This window comes from Prunus mume, linkage group LG7, assembly GCF_029339155.1.
Source record: "Prunus mume cultivar Tortuosa linkage group LG7, ASM2933915v1, whole genome shotgun sequence".
Taxonomy (NCBI): Eukaryota; Viridiplantae; Streptophyta; class Magnoliopsida; order Rosales; family Rosaceae; genus Prunus; species Prunus mume.
In genome coordinates, this window is record NC_142704.1 from 12,348,328 (window position 1) to 12,367,205 (window position 18,878).

General features: G+C 37.4%; 2 protein-coding genes across 2 annotated transcripts; both read right to left on the reverse strand.

Moving 5' to 3' along the window:
* Positions 1 to 2,495: 2,495 nt before the first annotated feature.
* Positions 2,496 to 5,029, reverse strand: LOC148915492 (uncharacterized). Its single transcript, XM_089041928.1, has 4 exons — positions 4,036 to 5,029; positions 3,588 to 3,669; positions 2,724 to 2,801; positions 2,496 to 2,621 (listed from the first exon to the last, which is right to left on the reverse strand). The coding sequence occupies exons 1-4, from the start codon at positions 4,650 to 4,652 to the stop codon at positions 2,496 to 2,498; spliced, it is 903 nt and encodes a 300-aa protein (XP_088898054.1). The 5' UTR covers positions 4,653 to 5,029.
* Positions 5,030 to 15,785: 10,756 nt separating this feature from the next.
* Positions 15,786 to 18,824, reverse strand: LOC103337098 (uncharacterized). The gene is made up of 3 exons (XM_089041640.1): positions 18,035 to 18,824; positions 17,582 to 17,636; positions 15,786 to 16,864 (listed from the first exon to the last, which is right to left on the reverse strand). Exons 1-3 carry the CDS (start codon positions 18,508 to 18,510, stop codon positions 15,890 to 15,892), a joined length of 1,506 nt encoding a protein of 501 aa, XP_088897766.1. The 5' UTR covers positions 18,511 to 18,824; the 3' UTR covers positions 15,786 to 15,889.
* Positions 18,825 to 18,878: the final 54 nt, after the last annotated feature.

An 18,878-nucleotide genomic window follows, 5' to 3' on the forward strand; every position in this document is an offset into this window, starting at 1 on the left:
GTTAGGTTATGGATCATTGGTGTAGAAACCAGTTTCAGGCTCTCTCATGTCTGCATTGTTCACTTGTGTGCTTGTTTAAGTTTCTATTTTGCATTTACTTTTGATATGCAAACCAGCAGCAGCGAAGGACGCAAGAAAAAAATTTCAGAAAAACGTATTTATTTTGTTTTCAATAATAGGGATCTTTTTTTAGTTTGTTTTGGGTTTGGATTTTTAAAAATGGGCATACCAAACGAGTTTCTGAGCCTTTAAACTTAAAATTTATTTTTAAATTTATAAAATTGGACTCAAATCAAATACCAAACAAGCCCTAAATATTCTCAAAAAGACTGGGCTGTGGAAGCTCAAATACTGTTTGGTGGTTTATGCTATAAATTTGACCTCTTTTAAATTGTTGTATATTATGCCGGTATTTAATTTCCCATACATTGGTTCTTCATCTTTGTTGGACGTTGGAGTCAGTAATCAATTGTACAAGTATATCTCCATGTTTGTCTCGTTTTTCATTTATCTCATTCTTTACTCTCTTGGCCTAATTTTTTACTAGTAAGAGAAAGTTTGGTTTGGTTTAATGTGAATCTGTTATCTTGTATTTGGTAGGTGAACGTGAACAGACTCTTCCTTCAATAGTAAAATACTATAAAAATCAGAAAACTTAAAAAAACTTAAAAAACCTAAAAACTAAAATGCCCAATAGTAAAAAAGAAAAGAAAAAAAATAAGCCCACAATTCCCCCCCCCCCCATATTTCTTCTTTCCTTTTTTTTCAACAATCAAACAAAGCTAAATTCCCAAATTAAACAAACAAAAAAACCAAAAATTAAAATATTCGTTGAAACCATTTTAACACCAACACCCTTGCGAGCAATTGGGTACTTGGAGAACATGGCAATGAAGGTGATGGTGGAGGCGAATGAGAGAAAGAAGATGCAGAGGAGTAGATGCTTCTAAGACCAAAGGCTATTGGCGGTGAGGACAATAAAAAACATGAGTTCTGGTATAGTGAGAACTTCTAGGGCTACGATGCAGGTGAGGCTTTGTCTCTTGATTCCATGGCTGGTCTGGTGCAATGGTTTGGGATGTCGTTCAGGCAAGCATGTCAACATCCAGCACCCTCTTGAGGTATGAAAACGAAAACAACCTTGTCAAAGCCTTTTGAGGTATGAAAAAGACGCATATACCCATCCTACATCTCACCTATAGCGTAGACTTGACTAAAATTCACAAAAAATGTAAGTATGACTAATTCGCCGATTAATATAAAGTTAGTGGACCATTTGAATGAATAGTTTAATTGAGAGACCAAAATCCAAATCATGTATAAGTTTGAGAACTATTTGAGTAAATAACCCTAAAGAATCATTTGTTTTAGTACATTTATTTCTCAAGGGCATTAAGGAACTTTCAAAAATTTAACCCTTCTTTTGTCTAATTGGTAAGAAGATAATAAAAGCGATTGATGAAAAAAAAATTATGAGAGCATCTCCAACCGATATGTTAAAAGTGCCACATAGACATTTAACAACTAGAAATAACATCTTACATCACTCCAACCGATGTGTCAAAGTGATGTGGAATGAAGGTGGAGGTTGAGATGTTATTTTTGACATCCCAGAAGCAAGATGTCAAATAAATATTTTATTAGTTTTTAAAGACAACTAGTTGTTACTTTCATTTATTATTTTATTATTTTAATTTTTCTTCTTCTTTATCTTAAATGATTTGACTGTTGCAATAATTATTTATTTGACATATCGGGTGGAGTGTAAAACCGTGTAAATGTCAAATTGCCACATCAGCCATCAAATTTAAATTTGATGTTTGGTATTTGACATCTCCCTTGGAGATGCTCTGATAGATTATGGTTCATAAAACCCATAAATTATGGATCCTATTTTAGCTTAGTCTCAATCTTTTAAATGTTTCCGTTTTTCAATGCTTTTGGAAATATTAAATTTGTTACGTTCCACATCAATTTCTTCGTTACATGCCACTATGTGACAAATGTAGTTCTTATCTCTCACAATATTTACACAAATTTGATGTTTTAATTAGGAAATCTACTCTTTTTTTTCATTATGAAAAATTTGAGTTTTGTTTCAAGGGTGACGTGTCAACTTTAAATCCTTTGGATTGAAATTTAAATGACATGGCATGTGGGGAATGAAAGTCTAGCAGATCCTAGGAGAGAAATTCAAAGTAGAGGATCCGAATTCTGTTTTGCTTCTGATTACTTCGATCGGTACCTGATTCTCATTCCCATGGGAGCACCCATCCATTCAGAGACATAATATAATAATGAATTAAAAGTGATTAATAGATTCAATTAATAATAGGAAGCTTTCATTTTAATAAAATATATATTTTACTAATTTGGAAGATAGGAATACAATTTCACCTAATTAGCAGAAGGCCAAACACCAAAAAGTAATACCTAATTTTACAATAATATAATTAAAAAATATCAAAATTACACACAATGCCACTACTACGAAGTCATGCCACATGTCCACCTCCGTCAATCCACTTTTGGCGCAGATTGCTCGCAGCTCGATACCGCAGATGTGGCGTTGCAATAGCCGCGGTAGCTCCCATAGCATCGGATACCACAATTGCGGCAGTCTAGATGCCACGATTGCGAGTTCAGATACCGCAGATGTGGTCGCGGCAGTCTAGATGCCACAGTTGCCATAGGTCCAGATGCGCGGATCCAAGCTGACAGACCATATCTTGCGACTCAGACCATCGCTCCAATCTGCGGCTCCAGTGCAGCTCCATCACTGTTCTTTGGTTGCCCTCAACCTTAAAAAGAAGAAGAAATTTAGTGTGCATGAAGAGACTCAAACCTTGACTCTCAAAGGAGGAAAGCCTCATTCACAAACCACTTCACCAACCTTGTTTTTGTGGTATTTTTTTAGTTACGCAATATTTATATTAACAGTCAATGGTTTTTTATTTATTTATATAATAAAGAAAATTATTTCACATATGGGCCTCCTCTTTAGCCTAATTCAAAACAAAATTTGATTCCTAGATATTAAAATCCAAATAGAAATACTCTGTCTCAAATCCTAATTAGTTGTTATGTCTAATACCTAATTTTTCTTTATTATATTCAATCCCAATATGGCCTTCCCAAAGTGAGCTCCAAATTGACATTCTGTGATACATATGGGACTTCATCATCTTCATCACGTAGGCCTTCATATGGGACTTCATAACTTAAGCCTTTTGGATACATCATGCCCTCCCGAAACAAAAGATATGTATATGAATAAATAAAAGGGTAAATTTCACTTTACTTTCCAGAGAAAGATGGAAACATAATTTCCTTTATTTTGTTCAGTTATTCCCATGATTTATATACAAATGACAACTTTGAAATTAATATTTCAAGGTTATATATGTGCGTGTCTATATATATATATATATGTTCAAGGGTATATATGTTCTATATATATATATATATATATTTCAAGGTTATATATGTTCCATATATATATATATACATGTATGTATGTATGTATGCATGTATGTATATATATGTATGTATGAATGTTTTGGAAATAATTTACTTTAAATTAGTACCTCTACCTCCTGATTATCGAAAAATGGTATATTGGCAGGTGCATAATACTTCGGGTTTGGATGCAACGAAGTTTCTTCCATGCTACATACCAACAAATTGAGAGAATATTTTCTATCGGTCAAATGGAAGCCATGCATATAGATGAAAAAGCAAGCATAGAAAAGAAAGCAATCTTTTACGACTGTCCTGTTTATTAAAGATAGAGAGGTAGCTTAATTAGCCACTCTCTCTCTATCCGCTTGCACTTTAGTCTTTACATTTTGTGCTTACTGAAATAAAGTAGAATTCTCATGTGATATGATATCACATAAAATCTCCATCTCGTCTCCTTCCAAAACTAAATAAATAAATAAAGAAGAAGAAGCCTTCCTTTTGTATTATCTCAGACTAAAAAGCTGCAAAAAGATTTAATATGCAAATTAATTAAGCAGTGTAATTCGTGTTTACCTTGAAGAATTTTCCCACGAGTCCATGTTATCAGTGGTATTGGCGTTCATTCGCTGCCGCAACTGCTCCTGCGGCTCCCCATGTTGCCGCTGCCGCTCCAGCCTCTGCTCCTGTGGCTCCCCAAGCCGCCGATGCTGCAGCTGCTCCAGCTCCAGCTCCTGCTCCTGCTGCTCTATGTTGGCGTTCATTCGCTTATTACTTAGTCTTGAACCAGCTGAACAGATAAGAAATATGGCAGGCAAAAGGGATGCTTTGAAAGGACTATCAGCATGCCGAAGGCAGTAAACATACTGAACTATAGAGCAAATGCACTCTGCGATGCCAGCAACTAGTCCATAAATGTCAGGAAGAGTACCAAAAGGCGTATGTCGAGAAGGTGGTGGATGATAAATCCACCAGAGCATTCCGCATCTCCTCAACACAACTCTTTCCCTTTTACCTCTGTAAATTAGCTCCCCGATGGAAATGAGCAGAGCTGCAATAGCCAACAGCATCCCAAATAGTGAATAGTGGGGTCTTCTTGGGGAGGAAGCCTGATCACAAGCAGCTGACAAGATCTCTAGGACAAGGTAAGTGGCTAAAAATATCCAGTCTGCTGATTCTGAAGTAGGCCTCATCCCTGGAACTCAAGGAGCGTCTGTAAAGATTACTACTAGGTGTTAAAGATGGGTCAGAAGAAGACTGATCTCCACGACGAGTATTTGCAAACCAGGAAACCAGTTGTTGCTCTCTCAATTTCCACAGCTAATAAGCCAGTGCTTTTCTTTGGGACAGAAAAACCTTTGTTTGGTTACTGAGAAAACGGAGGAGTTTATATAGAAAAAGAAAGGAACTTTCCAAGACGGATCCTCTGCTTTCTTTCTTTAATTATCTGATTTTCATCCCGCCCAAACTGAAAACAATGAGAAGAAGGTGCTATTGTGTTATGGGATTAGTGGAGAAGAGGTTGTAGTAAAGGCAAGGCAATAACGGAAAGGAGAGAGCTTCTTGGAAAAACGCAGTGTGGTGGAAAAGCTCTTCCCAGGGGTCCCTAGCTAATGATATCTAAAGGCATTGTAATTTTCATTAACTTTATAATGATATCTTCCACTCAGTTTGTGCATGCTTTATATTAAAATACAACAATGCGCTGTCAAATACAGCTGTAACAAACTAATTATTTACTGCTTTTAATATCATCTTCTTTGTCCATCACTACCATTTTCAAAACAAAAGAAAAAGGATCTGTGACCCATCAAGGAAGTTTCCTAAAATGGAACATAAAGTTTACACACGGTTTGGTTGCACCTGAGATTAAGAATGAAAGAAACAAGGGTCATATCATCTATTCAGCACCCATTTTCAGGGAGTCATGCCCAAAATCATGTGCCCATGCTTAGTTTCCTGTCGGAGTCAAATTTTTGTGTAATTGAGGAAAATCCAAGGGAAGCATAACCCCTTAAACCATCATGTGAGGGTGCCAGACTACATCCAACAAGACACAAATGACAAGGAAAAGGCGCTTCCAGAAACCATACCCTCTAGGGAAGCCCCATTTGCAACTAATCATGCTCAAGAATGGCGAATAGAAGATCATAACAGTTTCAATCAGAAAATTTAACTGACATTTCTAGTAATCCTTATAGGTTTTCAACCAGGGTAGTGACATCTAAATAATCAGCACAAACACTGGTCAACAGACTGCATCAGAAATCTAATTAGTAGAGAGGGGAAAAGGTTTACTTGGAAGGCAAAATCCATGAATTTGTCTGTCAGCTGTCTTGATGTCGAGAATGTAAGTGATATCCTGCTGTTTAAGTACAACGGCTGCTTTAATAGGAACTTGTCCTAAAGGATGGCAACCTCTTACAACGAAAATTTTCTGAGCAATCTTGTCTATTGAGGAAGCAAAGAAAACAAAAGTACATAAAATTAGCTCCGACAAACAGGACATACCTCAAATACATGGTCAAGAGGGCAAATAAAAGGTTGTCGAGTGATAGATCCCTCAAGGACACCAGGGTGGGGAAACCACAGCCTATCTAACCTGCACCACAGTGGAGGCATGACCAGAAAATCACAAATACAAAATATGAAGAATATGAACTCCATATGCATTAGTTCAGCAACAATTAAGGATTTCAAACCAGGTACGTAATATTGGCACAATGTTGATTGATTATTTTAGCGGACAGATTCTAGAGCCTTATCCTTATAACCAAACCAATAAGCAAAACAGCACGGTATATAGGCTAAGACCAATTTGATGTAAGTGACCAATTTGATTGCACTTTGTTAAAGTTGATGCATCCAACCTAAGACACTACTAGTGGAGAGGCCTAAGAGTTTGTATAACACCCCCTCACAGAAACATTCCAGTCCAACAAAAATGTGCAGTGTGTTGATGCGAAAAAGTGGTTCGGTACTTTTGGGCTCAACTTAGTGATGTCTGGGCCTTCGGAGTGCTTAGGTTTCGGTAGGGCGTGATCCTGCAAAACAACGGTCCGCTCGGTAAGACTTAAGGCACCGGTGTGGTACCGGCCGAAGGCTCTCCGATGCTTAAGTGAGTACGGATTTAGTAAGAGATTTGAACATATGTAAAGGCAGTATGCCGAAAGTTCTCATTACCTCCATTTTGAGGAATTGTGTTCCTTTTATAGACCTTAGGAGGTGTGCAAGTTTTGTAGAATTTCGATGTAGGACTATAGACAATCATTATGGAGGCTCAACGTGTCTAGTGGGCGATTTTGTCCTTTTTCGTTGCAATCGGTAGCTTGGGTGCCGAGGGCTTCCCCGCCGATGCCATATTTTGTCCACGCGTCTTGTTCTTATTGGCCGCTGATTTTGGTATCAACACAGTGAAATAAAACAAAATGACAGATATTTTCTCACCAAGGTGCGATTCAACAAGGAAGCAATAGCAAGTGCCATCCTTATCTGCTTTATCTGAACAAAGCCATTTCGAATATAAATTATATGATGCAACACTGTAATATCCAGATCATTGCTAAAAGTTAATGGAAGCAGGTTAGTACATACATACTTGGTAATTAATAAGAGAAAAATGTGATTTAACATTATGCTCCCCATCTAGTAACAAGCTCTTCGGAATATATGGCTTAAATGACAAAAAACCTCCTGCATAAATTTCCAAAGATGTCAAGCGGCATTAGCATGAGAACAGTCATCAGTACAATATGAACAAATGCCAGAGTAGTGAATCCAGATATTCCAGTGGTCAAATTTTCAGTTCTATGCAAACTTTTTTATTGCTGATGAGGTGGCAAGTTTTGAAGAATATTCAGACTTAGGCCGTGGTTTGGTTATTGGAATGTGTTAGAATTTCCTTAAGCACAATCAAGATCTTTCACACAAACTGTAACACGTATAAAGACGTGAAGCCATACTTGGAGCCATCTTCCTTGAGTACACAACTTCTGAACTCATCCAATCCGTAGCAGCATCAATCCTAGCAAGAACAAGAACGGCTCAAGACTTCTGCTCTAGCTCATAATCTGTTTCAACTCTCTCTTTATGATGAGAATAGGTTTAGAGAACGTGTCTGATGAGAGCAGGGCCTTAAGCGTATATAGGGCTAGGTCAAGTCGTCTCTACTCATCACCGAGGGCCAACTTGACTAATCTTCCAAGCCCACCAGATCGGTTCACGCATAAATGGAAATAAATAGGACCCCTTAATAGGCCTTCCTTATTTCACTAGGTTTCGGGCCTCAAGGTACAACTTAATTTAAACTCTTATCAAAACCTGATATAACTTAGTATCTAGTGCACCGATCTAAATAGGAAAACATAACATTCTCCCACTATATCAAGCACTAGAACACTAAGCTTCTGTATTCCGAAAGGTTTGATAATCTTTATTGGCCATGAGTTTAAAACAGTTAAGTCCTTCCCCTCAAGCTACCATGAAAAGTGATTAGACAAAACAAACTATAGACAAGCACTGCTTTCTCTATTAAAAACAGGTCATCTATAATCACATAATGCAATCTCAAAACACATGAAGCACCTACAACGCGAACCTTAATATGTACTAATCCTTACTATGAATCTTTATGCATTTCAGTACAAGTACCCCTTTACGACTTAGTAAGAGTCAATCCGCAATGTTATTAAAACAATAGTATCTCAAAAGAGACCATAAACTCATATGCATAAACAAAGTTGCATAATAAGTTTAAACAACTAAATAGTCAAAATAGTAGGATTTATTCAATAATAAATAAAATTGTCAACCAAATTAACATCCTTAAATGCAAATCCCTCAATCCAGAAAACATCAAAATAAACAAAACAACCAAACTAGTAAAATATCGGAATGGAAAACAAGACTCCCACTAGATTGCAACATCAAAACTAGGAAATAGTTCCATGCTCTCAACATGTCTCAGAAAAGCTTCTGAAGGCAAAAATTTTGTGAATGGATCTGCAATCATATCTTGAGTTCTGATGTGATCAAACTTGACTAGTTTGTCCGCTACCTTCTCCCTCACTATTAAATATTTTCTATCAATATGTTGAAGTCCAGATGACATCTTGTTGTTCATGCAGTGAAAAACCGTTGCAGTGTTGTCATTATATATCTATATTGGTCTAAAGATCGAGTCCACCACCTTAATGTCTTTAATAAAATTCCTTAGCCATGTTGCATGAGAAGTGGCTTCATAGCAAGCTATGTATTCTGCGAACATGATTGAACTCGAAATACTAGTTTGTTTAGCACTCTTCCAAGCAACAACTGGTTCTGCCATCTTGAAGATAAAACTTGAAGTAGAGATGTAATCATCCTCTACTTTTCTAAGATTCGCATCAGCATAACAACAAGCTCTAAACTCTCGGTGCGTCTGTAAATCAACATATAAGCCTTTGTTCTCTGTAGTTACCTTAGATTCTTCTTTCCAGCTATCCAATGTTGCATTCCCGGATTTGATTGAAATCTCCCTATCTTGCTAATGCATAAGGTTAGGTCTGGCCTTGTACACACTTGTGCATACATAATGCTTCATACTAAAGAACCTTATGGCTTCTTCCTCATCTCATCATCTTCTTCTTTATTTTTAGGGCAATGTTCCTTCTTTGAATCCCCTTTAGCTAACGGAACTTTCTGTCCAGAATACATACTCATGTCAAAATGTTTGAGTACCCTCTCAATGTATGTTTTCTGTGATAGGCCTAGAAGGCCTCGAGCTCGATCTCTCTAAATTTCAATGCCCAACACAAGAGCAGCTTCTCCCAAATCCTTCATCTCAAAATTATTTGAAGGTAGCTCCTTGGTGTTCTTCAGGAAATTATGGTCACTTGTAGCCAAAAGTATGTCGTCGACATACAACACCAGAAAAATGAATCGACTCCCACACTTCTTCAGATAAATGCATTGGTCAGCTATGTTCTCTTCAAAACCATAAGAGGAAACAATTTGGTGAAATTTGAAATACCACCTCCTACTTGCTTGCTTCAGTCCATAAATTGCCTTGCCAAGTTTGCAAACCATATGCTCTTTTCCCTCCTTTGCAAACCCTTCAGGTTGCCTCATATAATTTTCTTCTTCGAGCTACCATTCAGGAAGGCAGTTTTGATATTTGCTTCAGGATAACGAGCAAGATATGGAAGTGGGTCCTATTCCACGAAAAAAGAAATATGATAACTCATAATCGTCAGACGAAACAAACTAAACAATTAAGCATTCTTGACAAAAAAATATTAAGAATTAAACTACTAACTACCTTTAACCAAACCATGTTGGTATCGCACATCAAGAGCTCATAGCCATAAGGGAGGATTGAGTCTATCAGTATAACTTTTTCTTACCCCATCTTGTGGAATGTTGGTGATCCCCATCCAACATCTATTGTGCTCATATGGCTGCCCATATCAAATACTGGAACACCTTTCCAATACAAAGCCTCCAACAGTTTGGTGTCCATTGCACCTAAGCCATAAATTTCAAACTCATAAGTGCAGACATAAATAGAAATACAAAAACATATGTTTCCTTACAGGGAAATGGAATAGATATGTAAAGAAATTGAAAAGGCCAAAAAGACATAAAAGTGCACAACGCAGAATGCGGGGTAGCTTACCAATGAGAAGGTTAGAAAGCCCCAGATCACTCAAGTGTTTAACCCAAGTTATGATAAAATCCATGAATGCATAGTTCCCAAAGGTCACAATAATAAAGCAGCAACAAACAAATACATATTCATTTTTTGATAGCTTCCCCAATACTTATCATACTTCTTATGCATATTCTCAGCCACCAACTTAAGAAAGATATCTTTGCTTTGACTCCTGTAGGGGGTTTTCGTTCCGACAGCTGCAAATGGGATGAGCTGCCGTAAGAAGCAAACTGATGAAATTACCCCTTGTGTCCGAGTTCAAAGATCAAACCCCAAGAATGCTTCGAAAGGGTAGCGGAGCCTTAGGAAGCACCTTGGTTATCTTCACCAACAAAAAAGACAATTGCTTACAGATAGATTCTTAGCTTGGCATGAGAAGCTTGTGGCATGGGAGCAAAACCATCATGAGTTTTAGCATAAACAGATAGGGGGCTGTGAATTTCTATGAGAAATAAGGGTTTTAAGACAAGGGGGAATGGATTCTAAGAGGGTTTGTTGAAGAGAGAGACGGATGGGGGGTTAATGGGTGTGTTGAGTAGTTTCCGGCAGCTTGACAAAAAGTCTGGCAAGCTCTGGAATGATTTAGCAGAAGAGAAAATGAAGGAATAGGGCACGAAATTGTAGAGGTTTCAGATATGAGAGATGAAACTTGCTTCCTGAATATGTGTTGAGTTGATGGGTAGGAAATCCCTCTTTTTATAGGTGCTGGAAGCTCCTTATTCCCAAGAAACCCTAGATGGTTCCTTCCCAATCTACCAAATCTCTCCCTCCCTTTCTCTTCTCTTCCTTTAACTCATCCTATTTGGTGAAATTCTCTCTTCCCAATCGCACAAAAACAGGGTTTGGGGAGCTCTAGGCTTTTCCCGCAGCTGTTCCAGTAGGGGACTCCCATTTTCAGCCATCTTTCTTCCTTCTTTTCTCCCCTCTTCCATGGCTAGGTCTGATGAGGGGAAAGAAATGGGTATGTACACTGGTTTGAAGGGTGCCTTGGCTCCTACGGACTCTAATATCCCTTGGTTCTTTGCGTGTTCCACCTTGGTGTTCGTTCTTAGCCCATGTGCTGGAGCCTCCCAGTAGCTCACTGACATAACACTTTGGCTTTCATTGTGGTTCATGTTTCCAGCTAAGTGATGGAGACTATACTTACTGGAGACTATGGATAGTTTCTTGGCTGCTTGGGCTTTTGCTAAAGTGATTGGTTAGCCTACCAAGGGAATGGGCTTAAATGATGGGCTATTTTATTTATGGTGATGGGCTAATTTCCTAGGGTATTGGGCTCCCTTTTCCTCTCTTTTATGCTTACCCACATATTTGGGCTCAAGAAACGGGCTTGAGTTTCGGGGCTCCCAAGCGGCCCAAAACTTCCGTTTCTTGGCTCATCAATGGGCCTCATGAAATTTCGTTACCATCCATGCCACAACCCACTCAGCAAGCCTTGGGAATTTGTGTGGCTTGGGCTCACATAAGCTTGTAGCATGGCTAGGTGTAATAATAATGATTTTTCGCTTGGCATTGCATGTGGCTTGGCGTGCTTGAATTTTGTCACCTTTAAAAAGGGATATGATGCTTGACAAGATAATTAGCATGGGCTTGTAAAGCCTTATTTCAACTCTTAGCGTGACATATTGCACAGCACGTGGATCATGACTCGTACAAGCGTGAATGACGAACTTTTGCATGCTCCAAATAGGGTCTTTTCTTAATACGACATTGCGCTGGGCCGGAAATTCATTTGGGCCGAACCGTGGATTTTTTGGGCCTCAACAACTCCATCTTTGCAATTGAGCATGAATCACACAGAGTTAATTCAAAAACAAATTTGAAGTTACATACAAAGTACCTGAAAATTCTAAAGTTGCATCATAAAACACTTTCAAAAACTTAATAAAGCCATGTGCATAATTCCAATCCAATGAGGTGGGAGCCTTTTTATTTTCATCCATACAAAATTCACAAAAATATTATGTATCTTGCTCCTCTAAGCACTCAAAAGCTTTTTGATATTTTTCTGCAACTTCTAACATTGAATAACTAGAATTCCACCTTGTCAGAACATCTAGACATAACCCCTTATGTGAAGAAATTTTTACTCGCTCTGCACATGCCTTAAACTTTTGGGACCTCGCTGGAGAAGACTTAACATATCTCACCACATTATGAATTCTAGTGATTGACTCATGATAATCTTCTAGACCCTCCTTAACAATGAGATTTAGTTTGTGTGCACTACACCTCATGTGCATATTTTCACCGTTCAATATTGAACCAACTTTTTTGGACAAACATGCAACAGTGAGATCATTTGAGCTTGCATTATCAACTGTCATAGTCAACACCCTCTCAATTTCCCACTCTAATAAACATGTCTCAATTGCCCTTCCAATTGTGTCACCCTTGTGATTTACAATTGTACAAAAATTCAGAATTTTTTCTTCTGTAATCTCCATTCATTATCTATATAATGTGCTGTGAGACACATATAGTTAAGATTTTGGCGAGATGACCAGGTGTCTGTGGTGAGACCAACTCTTTGGCAATTACCAGCTAAATAATTTTTCAACTTTATCTTTTCTTTTTTTATAAAGGTTTAACACATCTCTTGCAATTGTAAAGCGAGATGAGGCTTGAAATCTAGGTTCACAAACACGTAACATGTCCTTAAAATCCTCACCCTCTACAACTCTAAAGGGTTGTTCATCAAGTATGACAAACTTAACAATTGCTTCTCTACATGCCTCTGGACTATAACTTGTTGCAATAAGTTTTCCTTCTTCCTCCCCTTTCTTTGGTTGGAAAGACAAAATTTTTTGCTTCTTATTATCTCGACCAGGATACTCCTTACATTGATTTGCCAAATGACTCAACAAGTTTGATGTCCCATTTTTCTTGCTACCACATGCATATATTTTATTGCAATACTTACATTTTGCTTGAGGTTGTTTTGGATCATCTTGCAATTTAATAAAGTGTTCCCAAACAACTAAAGGAGGTCTAGAAGGTTTTCTCTTACCTTCAATGGGAATAGAATCGCTGGGTTTTGTTTCTTGTGGCAACACTTCAACATTTGAAACTTTGACATCATCAAAGTTGAAGGCACATCAATTGGTGGTTGACTTGTATTTCCAGTTTGGTTTCCCATGGAAGTTGAAGTTGAAGTTGCCATTGGTTTAATAAAACCATGTTATAATAACTTAATATTATGCTTGAATGATGAATCACCGAGTTCTTGAACCCAAAAATAATAAACACTTACCAAATATGCTGATGAAGGGTGTGGGAATTCTTCTGAGCTTGCTCAAACTCGTGGACCCTTGGTAAATAAAGCAAGCATGCTATCTAATATATTAATAACATATGGGAGTTTGTGAGCATATTGAGCATGCTGTGTTGTCTGCAGGAAACAAATATTTGAGAGTTTCTGAGCATGTTTAGCATGCTGGGTATGGGTAAGGTCAATATATTAATTTTTATAGTAAATTTGGCTTACACCCTTCAAATTTAATTTGCTGTACCTAAAACCCTTCACTTTTTGTTCCTATAAATAATACCCAATTTGTATTAGTAAAAACCCATGACTAGGATCCAACTCAGCAAGTTACCTAATTAAGTATAAAATCTGATTTATTGTACTTTTCAGATTCCAAAAATACCCCCAACTAAGCCATTATTGCATTTTGTATATTAATGTAAGAATCAATATGGAAACAGTTTTTAATTGGATTGTATATAATGACAGATGTTGAATTTGGAAAGATCTCCAAATGGTTGTAATGGATGTAGGAATTAATTTTGAAACATTTTAAAAAATTTAACAATAAATTCAAATTTAGGTAATCGGTTTGTTTAATAAAATGTTTATGTTATTTTCTTTTTATGAATTATACATGACTAATAATCCACTTTATAATTGTTTATGAATAAAACTGTACATACTAATTATGTTGAAAAAATAATGTACCTATTACTTGTTTGTTTTATGAAAAACATAATTTACCTAGTATGAAAAGTGTACATAATTATCTATTCCAAATAATGTACCTATACACATTTACAGGTATAGTGTAAAATAATTTACCTGTGGGTAAATAATGTACCTATATTTTATATAAATTATTGTGTACCTATTTTTAATTATGAAAAATATACGCAATTACAAAGTAACTGACTTTGTTTTTTTTTTGTAAATAATATACCTATATTTTATATGCATATATTTATATTATATTTTTCATAGGTACATTATTGGATATGTAATTTACATATTTTTTTTGTTGTTGTAATTTTAGGGGGCGAGATGTGAGAGGGAATGACAACTAAAAGAAATGGGGTGATTGATATGCTATTAATAGGGAGTATATTAATTACAATTATGGTACTTAATGAAATGCTTGAAATAAATTATAAATAAAATATGAAGTTTGGTGGCAATGATGTAAAAACATAGAAATACTACGACCTCTTATATCATACTAGTCATTTAAATTTGAAATTGGGTTTTACACATAGATTTATATAGTGATGGGTATATGTCAAGGAAATAGAAAATGTAGGGATCTATATTGGACAAGCCCTAATTTTTAATTAATGTAGATTTATATATTTTACAATAGGAACGTATGGGAAGAATAATATTTTATATATATATATATATATATATATATATGAATGTAGATATATTTGATTGGTTCGGTTTTGGTTGGATTTTAAAAACTTGATCTGCCATCCAAACCGATCCAATTGGATTTTCAATTTTCTGATCCAATCCAATCCACCGATGTTATTGAAACCAATAAAAATTGAATTGGATTGGATTGGATTGGTCGGTTTTAGCGGATTGGTTTGGATCCTGCACTGACATAATTGATTGAATAGTTTATTATGAAATAATTGACTAATTAAAATGAAGACTTTTCCTTCAAATTTTATTTCATTATTTCGTGTTTACTATTTTGCCCTCGTGTATCTCATTGGCATTAAGGAACTTTCAAAAACTTAACCCTTCTTTTGTCTGATTGGTAAGAAGATAATAAAAGTGACAAAAAAACATTTATCATAGATTATTGATCATAAAACCCATAAATTATGGATCCTATTTTAGTTTAGTCTCAATCTTTTAAATGTTTCCATTTTTTAGCCCTTTTGGAAATATTTAATTTGTTAGTTCCACGTCAATTTCTTCTTTACATGCCACTATGTGACAAATGTAGTTCTTATCTTTCACAATATTTACACAAATTTGATGTTTTAATTAGGAAATCTACTTTTTTATTATTATTATATAATTATGAAAATTTTGATTTTTTGTTTTAAAGGTGACATGTCAACTTTAATTCCTTTGGATTGAAATTTAAATGACGTGGCGTGTGGGGAATGAAAGTCAAGTAGATCCTCTACACTGACATCATTGTTATGATCTGCTTTACTTTTGTTCTTCATATGCCACCTAATTAAAATTTAATCTAAGGGATTTAAAAGTTGACACATTATTTCTAAAAGTAAAGCAGATCATGACAGAGAAAATCAATATAAAGAATCCATATCCCATGGGAGCACACATCCATTCAGAGACATAATATAACAATGAATTAAAAGTAATTTATGCAGAGGATCTGGATCCCATGGGAGCACACATCCATTCAGAGACATAATATAATAATGAATTAAAAGTAATTAATAGATTCAATTAATAATAGGAAGCAGATGCCACTACTTCGAAGTCATGCTACATGTCCGCCTCCGTTAATCTGCCTTCACTACTCGTCGCTGGCGCAGGGGCTTCAGCAGCTGATCCTGCCCCAGCAGCAGCTCCTTCTGCCACTCCATGTGTTGCGCATTCAGCTCCTCTTGCTGCACCTTCAGCTTCCTCTGCTGCGCTTGCAGCTCCTCCTGCTGCTTATTCAGCTCCTCCTGCTGCTTATTCAGCTCCTCCTGCAGCTGCTTTAGCTCCGCCAGCTGCTCCCGCAGGAGGAACCAATGGATGTCCTCCTGCCGCTCCTCAAGCTCCTGGAGCCGATGCCGCTGCTTCTGCAGCAACTTTTGCTGCTGCTGCCGCTGCTCCTGCAGCAGCTTCTGCTGCCGCTGCCGCTGCTCCTGTAGTCGAAGTTGCTGCTCTTGTAGCCGAAGTTGCTGCTCCTGCAGCGGCAGCCTTTGCTCCTGCAGCTGCAGCCTTTGCTCCTGCAGCTGCAGCCATTGCTCCTGTAGCTGCAACGGCTCCTTTTGCCGAGCCTGCAGCAGGAGCAACGGCTCCTCTTGCCGCGCCTGCAGCTCTTCCTGCTGCTCCTGCAGCTCATCCTGCTGCTCCTCCAGCTGCTCCAGCTGCTTACACAGGATGAGCCAATGGCGTTCCACCTGCCACTCCTCATCCTCCTGCTCCTCCAGCTCTTGCAGCAACTGCTCCTGCCGCAGCAGCTCCTGCAGCCACTGCTCTTCCAGTTCCTGCAACCACTGATCCTGCCGCCTGAATTGCTGCTGATGCAGCTTCTGCAGTCGCATCCGGTGCTTCTGCAGCTGGTGCCACCACTGCGGCTGTTGCTGCCGTTGCTCATGCTGCCGATGCTGCTGCTCTTGCTGCTTTTGCAGCTTCTGCAGCCTTCGCCACCCCTGCTCCCGCAGCAGCTGCCTCCGCTGCTCTTGCAACCACTCCTGCTCCTGCTCCTGCTCTTGCTCTGGCTCCGGCTGCAGCAGTAGTGGCTGCTGCTCTATGTTTCCCTGAGCCTAAAAAGGTAAGAAATTTAGTGTACATGAAGAGACTCAAACCTTGACCCTCAAAGGAGGAAAGCCTTGTTTACAAACCACTTCACTAACCTTGTGTTTGTGGTATTTTGTCAGTTACGCAATATTTATATTAACAGTCAATTGTTTATATATATATATATATATCACATATGGGCCTCCTCTGTGTCCTAATTCAAAACAAAATTTCATTCCTAGATATTAAAACCCAAACAGAAATACTCTGTCTTAATTCCTAATTAGTCATTATGTCTAATACCTAATTTTTCTTTATTGTATTCAATCCCAATGTGGCCTTCTCAAAGTGAGCTCCAAATTGACATTCTGTGATATATATGGGACTTCATCATCTTCATCACATAGGCCTTCATATGGGACTTCATAACTTAAGCCTTTTGGATACATCATATCCTCCCGAAACAAAAGATATGTATATATATGATATGCATACAAATACGAAGAATAAATAAAAGGGTAAATTTCACTTTACTATTAAGAGAAATTTGATGATTTCCTTTATTTTGTTTAGTTATTCCCATGATATATATACAAATGACAACTTTTAAATTAATATTTCAAAGTTATATATGTCCATGTGTATATATATATATATAGATGTATGTATGTATGTATGTATGTATGTATGTATGTATGTTTTGGAAATAATTTACTTTAAATCGTAATTAAATTGGTACCTACCTCCTGGTAATCAACAGATGATATACTAATTGCATGCGACAAATTTTCTTCCATGCTACAAACCAACAGATTGAGAGTATTTTCTATCAGTGGAATGGAAGCCATGCATACAGATAAAAAAGCAAACAGAGAAAAGAAAGCAATCTTTTATGACTGTCTTGTTTATTAGAGATAGAGAGCTAGTTATTTAGCCACTCTCTCTCCATCCCATAACACTTTAGTCTTTGCATTTTGTGCTAATTGTAATAAAGTAGAATTCCCATGTGATATGATATCCATTAAAATTCCCCTTCATTATTTCTTAAAATTTCCATCTCATCTCCTTCGAAAAGTAAATAAATAAATAAAGAAGAAGAAGCCTTCCTTTTTTTATTATCTAAGACTAAAAAGCTGCAAAAAGATTTAATATGCAAATTAATTAAGCGGCAGATGAGCAGTTTAATTCGTGTTTACCTTGAAGAATTTTCCCAGGAGTCCTCTATATCAGTGGTATTGGCGTTCATTCGGTTATTACTTAGTTTTGAACCACCTAAACACACAAGAAATATGGCAGGCAAAAGGGATGCTTTGAAAGGATTATCAGCATGCCGAAGGCAGTAAACATACTGAACTATAGAGCAAATGCACTGTGAGATGCCAGCAACTAGTCCATAAATGTCAGGAAGAGTGCCAAAAGGGGTATGTCGAGGAGGTGGATGATAAAACCACCAGAGCATTCCCCATTTCCTCAACACAACTCTTTCCTTTTTACCTCTGTAAATTTGCTCCCAGATGGAAATGAGCACAGCTGCAATAGCCAACAGCACACCAAATAGTGCATAGTGGGGTCTTCTTGGGGAGGAAGCCTGATCACAAGCAGCTGACAAGATCTCTAGGCCAAGGTTAGTGGCTAAAAATTTCCACTCTGCTGATTCTGAAGTAGCCCTCATCCCTGAAACTCAAGGAGAGTCTGTAAAGATTACTACTAGGTGTTAAAGATGGGTCAGAAGAAGACTGATCTCCACGACGAGTATTTGCAAACCAGGAAACCAGTTGTTGCTCTCTCAATTTCCGCAGATAATAAGCCAGTGCTTTTCTTTGAGACATAAATACCTCTGTTTGGTTACTGAGAAAACGGAGAAATTTACATAGAAAAAGAAAGGAGCTTTCCAAGACGGATCCTCTGCTTTCTTTCTTTAATTATCTGATTTCCACCCCGCCCAAACTGAAAAACAATGAGAAGAAGGTTTTAGTAAAGGCAATAACGGAAAGGAGAGAGCTTCTTGGAAAATCGCAGTGTGGTGGAAAAGCTCTTCCC

Bases quoted from the DNA above. Each gene is read 5' to 3' on its own strand.
- LOC148915492 (XM_089041928.1), bottom strand. From the start codon at position 4,652: ATGAGGCCTACTTCAGAATCAGCAGACTGGATATTTTTAGCCACTTAC. The intron at 2,802-3,587 runs GTACTAATTTAA...CTTCTTTTTAAG, and splicing joins TCGATAATCAGGAGGTAGAG to GTTGAGGGCAACCAAAGAAC. The intron at 2,622-2,723 runs GTCTGTCAGCTT...CGTGGCATCTAG, and splicing joins GGTCTGAGTCGCAAGATATG to ACTGCCGCAATTGTGGTATC.
- LOC103337098 (XM_089041640.1), bottom strand. From the start codon at position 18,510: ATGAGGGCTACTTCAGAATCAGCAGAGTGGAAATTTTTAGCCACTAAC. The intron at 17,637-18,034 runs GTAAACACGAAT...GTTGGTTTGTAG, and splicing joins TCCTGGGAAAATTCTTCAAG to CATGGAAGAAAATTTGTCGC. The intron at 16,865-17,581 runs GTAGGTACCAAT...TTACCTTTTTAG, and splicing joins CATCTGTTGATTACCAGGAG to GCTCAGGGAAACATAGAGCA.